The sequence below is a fragment of the Arachis hypogaea genome, chromosome 7 (genome assembly GCF_003086295.3).
Source record: "Arachis hypogaea cultivar Tifrunner chromosome 7, arahy.Tifrunner.gnm2.J5K5, whole genome shotgun sequence".
Lineage (NCBI taxonomy): Eukaryota > Viridiplantae > Streptophyta > Magnoliopsida > Fabales > Fabaceae > Arachis > Arachis hypogaea.
Window position 1 is genome coordinate 81,651,010 of NC_092042.1, and position 10,363 is coordinate 81,661,372.

At 31.4% G+C, this 10,363-nt stretch overlaps 1 protein-coding gene across 1 annotated transcript; it reads left to right on the plus strand.

The window, feature by feature from the left end:
- The first annotated feature begins 7,847 nt into the window (after window positions 1-7,847).
- Window positions 7,848-10,064, plus strand: LOC112703824 (D-3-phosphoglycerate dehydrogenase 2, chloroplastic-like). Its single transcript, XM_025755446.2, has 2 exons — window positions 7,848-8,536; window positions 8,628-10,064. Exons 1-2 carry the CDS (start codon window positions 7,903-7,905, stop codon window positions 9,881-9,883), a joined length of 1,890 nt encoding a protein of 629 aa, XP_025611231.1. The 5' UTR covers window positions 7,848-7,902; the 3' UTR covers window positions 9,884-10,064.
- The last annotated feature ends 299 nt before the right edge of the window (window positions 10,065-10,363 follow it).

The following is a 10,363-nucleotide window of genomic DNA, read 5'->3' on the forward strand; positions in this document are numbered from 1 at the left end:
AATTAAAATTAATATTTTAATATAAATTTTTTAATATTATAAATTTTATATTTTACTTCTTCTCAAAATTTTTTGGTCACACTTATTTCTATAGATCGATGCTCAAACTCTTCACATTACACAAGGTACACCCTAATGATCATAAGTATATATATATATATATATATATTATATATATATATATATATATATATATATATATATATATATATATTATACTTGTTATTATTCTCACACCAAAATCTTAATTTTTTATGATTGTTATTATTTTCACACCAAAATTCTTGTTTTTTTTATTTTTTTATTTTTTGGACATGGATAAAATTCAAAACTCAAATCTACTCTTATACTTTTTGTCTTAAACTCATTCATTCCTCCCTTTCTATTATACATGCAGCATCCTTTCTCTACTGTTTTCATTAGCAAAATCAAATTAAGTTGTATTAGAACCAGTGTTTTGTGCAATCTCGTCCATGTTTAGAAAGCTTGCTGACTTTAGATGCATCTTTATTGCCGATGTTTTCTTTTTTTATGAGAGGCTAATTTTGGGTGAGAGAGGATGCTACATGTGTAGTAGAGAGGGAAGAATGAATGAGTTTGGGATGGAAAGTTTAAGAGGAGATTTGGATTTTGGATTTTATCCATGTCTAAAAAAAATAAAAAAAAAACAAGAACTTTGGTGTGAGAATAATAACAATCCTAAAAAAACTAAGATTTTGGTGTGAGAATAATAACAATCATACAAAATTAAAAAATATAGTTGTGATTATCAGGGTGTGCTTTGTGTAATGTGAAGAGTTCTAGGGCATCAATTTATAAATAGGTGGAGTTAAGTCTCAAAGTAGTCCTTGAACTTACACTCGAGTCTCAAAGTAATCTCTGAAGTTAATAATTATTCAAATTCATTCGTAAACTTGTATTCCAGGACTCATAGTAGTCCCTGAAGTATTTTCTATTTATCAAAACCTTAAAACGACGTCGTTTTGAGAAAAACAAAAAAACAAAAAAAGAAAAAGAAAAAATAAAGTGGCGTAGAATCCCCCAATTTTATTAAAGAAAAAAAAAAGAAAAAAGAAAGAAGCACAGAGTAGAACCCCACCCCCTCCTAATTTTCAATCTGTTTCCTTCTCTATCCCCATCCCCAACCCCTTTTTCCTCTCCCAACCTTTACCTTTTCCTTCTTCATCCCCAATCCGACCCCTTTTCCTCCTCCAACCCTTCCCCTTCTACTTCCCCAACTTGATATCATTCCTCTTCCTCTTCTTCTTTATAATTTGATGCCCTCCTTCTCCTCCTTTTCAACTATAATCTCACACTCACAAGAGCTCTTCTCAATCTTTGCTGTTGCCGCCTCTCGTGGGCCTCCGTTTCGCTGCTGCCATTGTTCGCTTGCCTCCATTTTCGCTCGGTTTTTCTCTTCTCTCTTCTGGCACGGTTCTCTCTCTCAGCCATGGTATTTTTTTCTTTAATTTTTTTAGTTATTCAATCATTGTTCTTTAATATTTGGGTGATTGTTACTGCTGATCCTGTTTTAATATAACAACAATGGTTAATTTTAGTTATTTTCTATTTTGTAATTATTTATATTTTTTGTGGTTGCTATTTTTTGTGCTTGTTGCTATTTAGATTGATTGATACTTGCTATTTAAGTTGATTGATCTTTTCTAATTAATGGTAATTTTTTTGTGATATTTTGTGTTATTGGTTTTTATTTTTGTGATTTGTTGAAGAAGAAGAGAAGAACAGAGTTGAAGAAGAAGAAGAAGGGGGTTGTTGTGTTTTTTTAATATAAAACGATGAACGTTTTTTTAGGCTTCTTTTTTTTTTGTTCAAAATGACGTTGTTTCAAAGTTATGATGAACGAAAAATATTTCAGGGACTACTATAAGTTTCGGAGTACAAGTTCAGAGACAAATTTGAGTGATTATTAATTTCAGAGATTACTTTTAGGGCTTGTTTGGGTGAGCTTCTAAGAAAAGATCTTTTTTTGAGTTATCTTTTTTTAAAAGATCTTATACAGAAGTAAAAGTAATTTTATGTTTGGATATCTCATGTAAAAAGGTCTTTTTATCTATCAATTATGTTTGGGTATAACAATATAAAAGTACTTTTTTGTTTATTTATTACATGAAAAACATCTTTTTTTTAAGGAAAAAAGATCTTTTAAAAAAAGATGTAAATTACAGCTTCTCAAAAAAGATCTTTTTTTTATTTTACTAGTGCTTTTACTTTTACTACTAAAAATTTGCCAAACACGTTAAAAGATAAAAAAAGATATTTTTTAATTGAAAAAAGATCTTTTTTTAACAAAATAATGACGCCCAAACATGCACTTAGACTCGAAGGTAAGTTCAGGGACTACTTTGAAACTTAACTTGAAATAGGTGTGATCGAAAACTTTTGAAAAGAAACAAAATATAAAATTTATAATATTAAAAAATTTATATTAAAATATTAATTTTAATTACAAAATATTAGTATGCACTCCTCTATCATTTAATGAAAATATAAAATAATAATGATAATTTTTAAATACCAATCAAATTTTTTTCTTTTTTTATCGAAAATAAGGAAACTCAAACCTACAACTTCTTAGCTGAGTATGGAGAGACTATGTCATTTAAGATATAGCTCATTACTAATTAAATTCTTATTAACCAAAAATTTAACTAATTAAATTTTTTTAGAATATTTATTTTAATAAAAAAATCATAAATGATAGATAGATATTAAAGAATAATAACAATAATGAACCAACACAAGTTGAAAAATAAAATAATATAAATAATTAATAATATACAAATGGTAGAATTACAAAATTTTAAAATTAGTTTTTATCATTTAATTTATATTTTTTATTTTTATTAATTTATTTATTTCAATTTTTTAAATTCAAAACCATCATAGTAAGCATTCTCTTCTATTTTATTATCATTGTTATTATTTTTATGATTTCAGTTGGTCCAAGAATTCAATCTCCTTTTTTTAGTCATAATGGGTTTCAATCTTAAATTTGTGATACAAAAATCCTAATTTTTTTAGTGATTAAAAATATTAGTCATAATACCCAATGTCCAAATCACAACAAAAAAAACTGGCCAATCCACCAAAAAGACCCAAAAAATTAACTAAAATAATAACAATGTCGTTATTAACTTAAAAAAAATTAATATCATTAACTTCATTTAATCCCATAAAAGGGAGACATGATATAAGACAAACTCCTGCAGAAAGCTATCTTTTCTTCTCAGAAAATAAGAGACACGCATGACTTAATTGTGCCTTTTACGTAATTTCATCAGCTGATGAAGAATATGTTTTTATCACCGTAGCATTTCCCTTTTCTCTAAACCAAAAATCGGAGATCCAAATGAATTAAGTGATATTTTGAAAAGTAAATGTTAGGGGTTGAGCCATTTTTATTAATGCATATATACTTTGGATTAACATTGTATGTTTATATTATTAGGATTAGAGTTTAAAATTTGATTTATTTTTATTAATCTATCACTTTTCTTAAAATTTATTATTAAAATATCACTTTTTGAAATTAATTATTTAAGTGTCATTTTTTTTAGGTAGCAATTAATTTAATATTTAATTTTAATTATAATTTATTATAGTAATATAAAAAGAATGACATCCAGATAATTAGTTTTTAAAGAGATACATTTTAGTATTAAATTTAAAAAAAAATTGTCACGTTAGTTAAAAAAGTATTAAAATTTAATATTTAAAATCTAATCAACACCATACTGTATTCTTTAGATATTATATATAAAAATATATTTATTAGCTAAATATTAATCTAAAATAATAAATTTATTAGTCGTGCAGTATTATTTTTTTAAAAAAATAAAATATGATTGTTAAATGACCAAAAAATAAACTAAATTTGGAATTTGAAAATTTACTTTATTTTTAAAGAATTGATTAATTCATTTGGTAATCCATTTTCAAGAGTTAGAGGAGAGCACCCAAAAGGGCAGGCAGGTTAAGCTGCCCAATTTATTTAGAGCACAAGTATCATAAGTCATAACTCGAGTCCGACTCGATTTGAGGAGTAAAAAAGAGCTGCCATTCAACTACTTTGTTATTATCCTCACTAAAATAATTGATTCTATGTAAACTCAGTAGAAAAAAAATCACTCACTAACTTCAGAAAAAAATCTCTGTAAATAATGACCAAATCATCACCTCTTTTTATAAATAATATTTTCAATAGTTTAGATATTTTAAAACTCAATTCTCACATAAATCTATTTAAATTTTTACTAACTTTCACATCAAAATTATAAAAAAATATAAATAGATAATAAAAATATTAAACAATATGAACAATAGATATATTAAATATTTAATTCATTAAATATACAAATAATTATTCTAATATTAAGATTTAAGTGAATAATTTAAGAATACAGTATATTTTACTTAAATTAGATTAATTTTAAAATTTATTATTTATATTGTTCAAAAAAATTATTAATTATTTAACGTAACTTTATTATCAAATATATTTATTACCACTTCCGAACATCTTCACACAGACACATTTATACATAATCCAACAATATGATAATAGTAAATTGAATTTCACATGAATTATTATACGGTAAAGTATTAGGATTCCACTTATCATAGATAGAGACATTTTGACAAATAAGTGTTTACAGTAAAAATCAATAAAATAATAGGATATAAGTTTAGAAAACAAAAGTTAAATAATATAAATTAGCTAATATTATATTGAATCAATATAAATTTTAATAAAAAACACAAAAAACCAACTTTTAAATAGATACCATTAGTTAACTTTTTTTATTGTAAGATTATTTTTTAACCTTTATTTTTTGGAGAATATAAGATTATTTAAAGTTAAAATTTATAGTATATAATTTAAGATCTAGGATTAGTATTTAAAATTTAAAACACTGACTCATATGAATTAGCTCTCTAATTAAACTTGTTCTTGCTGAATTTAGCCGGTGTATAGCTCGTCCGTCAATGAATGTCTTCAAACTTCTCGTCGGAATGAGTTATACGTCGGCAAAGAGAGAACAAGGGGGTGGGTACCTGCAAAAGACACTCCGACGCTCAAGTCAGTAAGTGTTTAAGAGGTATATAATAATTCTATGAATATAGAATGTAAGACATGAAATGAAAGTTATCATGTGTTATGTTGTGTTTATAATAATTCTATGAATATAGAATGTATTCGTTTTATAATAATTCTATGAATATAGAATGTATTATTTATAATAATTCTATGAATATAGAATGTAGTATTGAGATTAGATATAGAAGGTTCTTTTTATGGGCATAAAATTGATGTTATGACCGTTTGGTCATTAAGATAGAAATGATGGTCATTAAGTCGGTAATGAAGGTGTCAGTTACAAACAAAAGAATGAATGATAGTTAACACCAAGTTATAACTCATAATGCATAATAAAGACTGAGTTATAAGGTGACGGATCACAGCCCCCAAGCTTTGTCCGCCGATCATATGATCCAGGCTAAGCTTAGAAAATAAAATGAGTTATAACTCGATTAAAAGATGAGTGAATAATGATATGGTGAGCCCCCAAGCTTAGTCGGGTTATTATGTCGGCACTTATTCAAAAAATAATTGAATGATAAGAGTCATTCAATCAAGATAGTTGTGTGGGGGATACTTTTCCGCTTAAGAACAATTTTAGCATTTGATTGTATGTGAACTGAAAAGTTCAGAGATAGATATCCATTGACGGAATCGATTGTATGATTCGAGGATATAGTGGTTAATTGTCTTGGGAATTTTTCCGACCCACAACAACTTCTTGATAAATTTCTCTCTCAAAGCAATTAGTTATTGAATATTTACAATTTACAGTGAAGGTCTGACATGAATAAGATAAATTGAGAAAATGAATAGGTATAAAGTCGCAACATATATTGAGTAATATATATTGTAAAAGTAAAATAGTTCAAAGTAAAAAAAAAATATACCTTGAAAGTTGATAATTGTAGAGAAGAAGACGACATATATGAATGTCATACATGCCAAATGTGAATATCTGAATTTTATTTTGTAGGACATGCTTTAATTTGATAATAAAGCAGTAAGATAACAGTTATCGATGAATTATACATTTAGTATAATGTTTCTAGCAGTTACAGTATGACGAGGGATATTCCTCGTGTAATAATAGTAAATTGCCTGTTTAATTTTCTACATTAAACAAATAGTAACATAAAATTTAATAGTATAAAATGAATAGTGTAACAGTTATATACAATTGATATATAATTAATTTTTGATGGAATCCAATTTTAATATTTAAACTCATCATTACTGTCATTTAATTGTATAAATGAAATCATTAAGCAGTAAAAATATAATACATAAGAAATAAAAATGCAATTGACATGGTTGTTATATGTCATTATTGTATAGAACATATAGTGAGGTTTGAATATAACTAATAAATCAGTAAGTATTAGTTACTCAAAGTATAAATATAAAAGTATGTTGAATAAAATATATAATTTTACTTGTGTAAATAGAGAACTTTGAAAAAAAAATAAGCAAATTTGATAAGTGAATTTGTGCTCGGATTGATTGAAAACCGAGTTCGTTTCAGATTGATTGAAAGCCGAGTTTATTCTCGGATTGGTTCATTAATCGATTATGAGATGTGGAATATTATGATACGTAAAAATGAAGCAATTTGAATGTATAAAGTAAATACTTTATAAAAAGTTATGATAGATTAAAATTTGATAAGAGGTATTAAAATCTTAAATAAGATTGTTGAGATTGGTTCAAAAATTTGAATGTAAATCAAGTTTTATGAACCTAAGGGGAGTGGGAATGATTTTACTCGTCCCCACAGACGGCGCCAATTGTTCTTGCTGAATTTAGCCGGTGTATAGCTCGTCCGTCAATGAATGTCTTCAAACTTCTCGTCGGGATGAGTTATACGTCGGCAAAGAGAGAACAAGGGGGTGGGTACCTGCAAAAGACACTCCGACGCTCAAGTCAGTAAGTGTTTAAGAGGTATATAATAATTCTATGAATATAGAATGTAAGACATGAAATGAAAGTTATCATGTGTTATGTTGTGTTTATAATAATTCTATGAATATAGAATGTATTCGTTTTATAATAATTCTATGAATATAGAATGTAGTATTGAGATTAGATATAGAAGGTTCTTTTTATAGGCATAAAATTGATGTTATGACCGTTTGGTCATTAAGATAGAAATGATGGTCATTAAGTCGGTAATGAAGGTGTCAGTTACAAACAAAAGAATGAATGATAGTTAACACCGAGTTATAACTCATAATGCATAATAAAGACTGAGTTATAAGGTGACGGATCAAAACTCATTTTAGAAATTTTAATTGTGTGATTTTCATATTTTTTTTGTTGATTACTTGTACTTTACAGAAGTGTACTTATTGATATTTTGTTGATCTTAGATGTATATATAAATTTTGTTGTTTTCTATAAGGATTGTATTACCAGTATTTTATAGTTATTTAATAACAAAAGAAATGTATGGTTTTTTTTTTTTTAATATATATGTCAAAAGCAAAATGCAGAAGAGGCAAAGAACATATTTTTTCTGTGGTTTTCTTCGGATGTGGTTCGGTCTCCATGGCAACCTCTCATTAAATGTAATGGAAAAATGAATTGTGACCTGAAATGAAATTTCACTTGTATAATATTAGGAATTGAAATTAATGGTTTATAAGCTCCTCCGCAGTCGATTGGTTTATAAGAATTATTTATAGCCAGTGATAAATTAACGGCTTTGGAAATGAAGTCAAAGTTGTATATATAATGAAAAAGGCCCTCAAAAGTGGAGAGATCAGCAAGAGAAGAAAAAGAAAAGTCTGTAAAATTGTATAATGTTTCAATCAATGGCGTCGTCTACGTACACCAAAGCCGTGTTTCCTTCGAGTACGAGATCAGCATCAACATCGCTTGCCTCATTAACCACCAAAAACCCCTTCCTGAGAGTCTCATCATTATCTGGTTCTCGTTGCGCTTCTTGTTATTGCCAGCGCGCGTGTGCCTCGGTGGTGAACGTCACCAGTGTGTTGAAGACGGCGGACTCGAAATCTTCGTCCACAACAAGCAGCAAGGATCTGTCCCCTCATGGTTCAAAACCCACCATATTGGTGTCGGAGAAGCTAGGAGAGGCGGGGCTGCAACTGCTACGTGAGGTCGGGGAGGTGGAGTGCGCATACGACCTGTCACCGGAGCAGCTGTGCAACAAGATCTCGTCGTGTGATGCGCTGATAGTGAGGAGCGCCACCAAGGTGACCAGGCAGGTCTTCGAAGCTTCCAAAGGAAGGCTGAAGGTTGTCGGCAGAGCAGGTGTCGGCATTGACAATGTCGATCTTCAAGCTGCAACCGAATACGGCTGCCTTGTAGTCAACGCCCCCACCGCCAACACCATTGCAGCTGCTGAGCATGGCATTGCTCTCCTTGCTGCCATGGCAAGGAACGTTGCCCAAGCCGACGCCTCCATCAAAGCCGGTATCCATCTATCCATTCTGTTGCTTTACCTTCTATTGTTGTTCATAATCATGCAAATATGCATAGGTATGTTTATGTGGTGCATGTGCAGGGAAATGGCAAAGAAACAAGTATGTGGGAGTATCGATGGTTGGGAAGACGTTAGCAGTGATGGGGTTTGGAAAAGTTGGGTCTGAGGTGGCGAGGCGAGCGAAAGGGTTGGGAATGAATGTGATTGCACATGATCCTTATGCCCCGGCAGACAGGGCCCGTGCTGTTGGGGTGGAATTGGTGTCATTTGAGAATGCCATCGCCGCCGCAGACTTCATCTCTCTGCACATGCCGCTTACCGCAACTACTAAGAAGATCTTCAACGACGCCACTTTTGCAAAGATGAAGAAAGGAGTCCGCATCATCAATGTTGCTAGAGGTGGTGTAATCGATGAAGATGCCCTGGTCAAAGCCCTTGACGCCGGAACAGTTGCCCAGGCGGCACTCGACGTCTTCGCGGAGGAGCCCCCACCAAAAGATAGCAAGCTAGTGAAACACGAGAACGTAACGGTGACGCCTCATCTGGGAGCCAGCACAAAAGAGGCACAGGAGGGTGTGGCAATCGAGATAGCAGAGGCTGTTGTTGGAGCACTGAGGGGGGAGCTGTCGGCAACTGCAGTGAATGCTCCCATGGTTGCTCCTGAGGTGGTGTCAGAGCTGGCACCATACGTATTGCTAGCTGAGAAGCTTGGGAGACTTGCGGTGCAGTTGGTGTCCGGAGGGAAAGGCATCAAGGCCGTGAAGGTGGTGTACCGATCAGCGAGAGGACACGATGACCTGGACACCAGACTCCTCAGAGCCATGATCACAAAGGGCATCATCGAGCCCATATCAAATTCAATTGTCAACATTGTGAATGCGGACTTCACCGCCAAGGAGAAGGGGCTCCGCATAAGCGAGGAGAGGATAGTGGTTGACTCATCGCCGGAGCTGCCCCTGGATTCCATTCAGGTTCAGATCTCGAATGTCGAGTCCAAATTTGCGAGCGCTGTGAAGGTAAACGGTGAGATCAGCATCGAGGGGAAAGTGAAGGATGGGATGCCGCACCTTACGTGCGTTGGGTCCTTCGGTGTGGATGTGAGCTTGGAAGGGAACCTCATCCTTTGCCGCCAGATCGATCAGCCAGGGATGATTGGTCGCGTCGGAAACATACTGGCTGACCACAATGTCAATGTTAGCTTCATGAGCGTTGGAAGGACTTCCCGTGGGAAGATGGCTATCATGGCCATTGGCGTCGATGAAGAACCAAACAAAGTTGCTCTTGAAAACATCGGCTCCGTTTCTGCTATCGAGGAGTTTGTTTTTCTCAAACTTTAGTTCTCCTAGCCAACACTTACTACTTGTGTGTATAATACAATAATGTGCACGCCTGCATGCATGCACTTCTTCCCCGGCCCCTTGTTTATGCGACAAGTTTAGTTTCTCCATATACCTTTGCTTCTAGCTAGATTTTACTTCCATTCTTTTGATTGAAGATTTAACTTGCTTCTTTCTTCTCTTTCTTTCTTTCCTATTTATTTACATAGAAATTCAGCAAAGAATCCAGAAGTTTTAATCATGGGGCAAAAATTAATATATATGTGCTTATACACACACATATATATATATGTGTGATGAATTCTATACGATCTTCTCTAAATTAGAAAGTAAATTACCTTTGACTGAAATAAAATTAATTAATTTATTATAATTAATTTTAACTCTTAATCTAACCTAAACTTTGTTAATTTAATTAATTAATCATGATCTATTTTTTTTTATAAATTATAAAAATTATTAAAAAATTTAAAATTAATA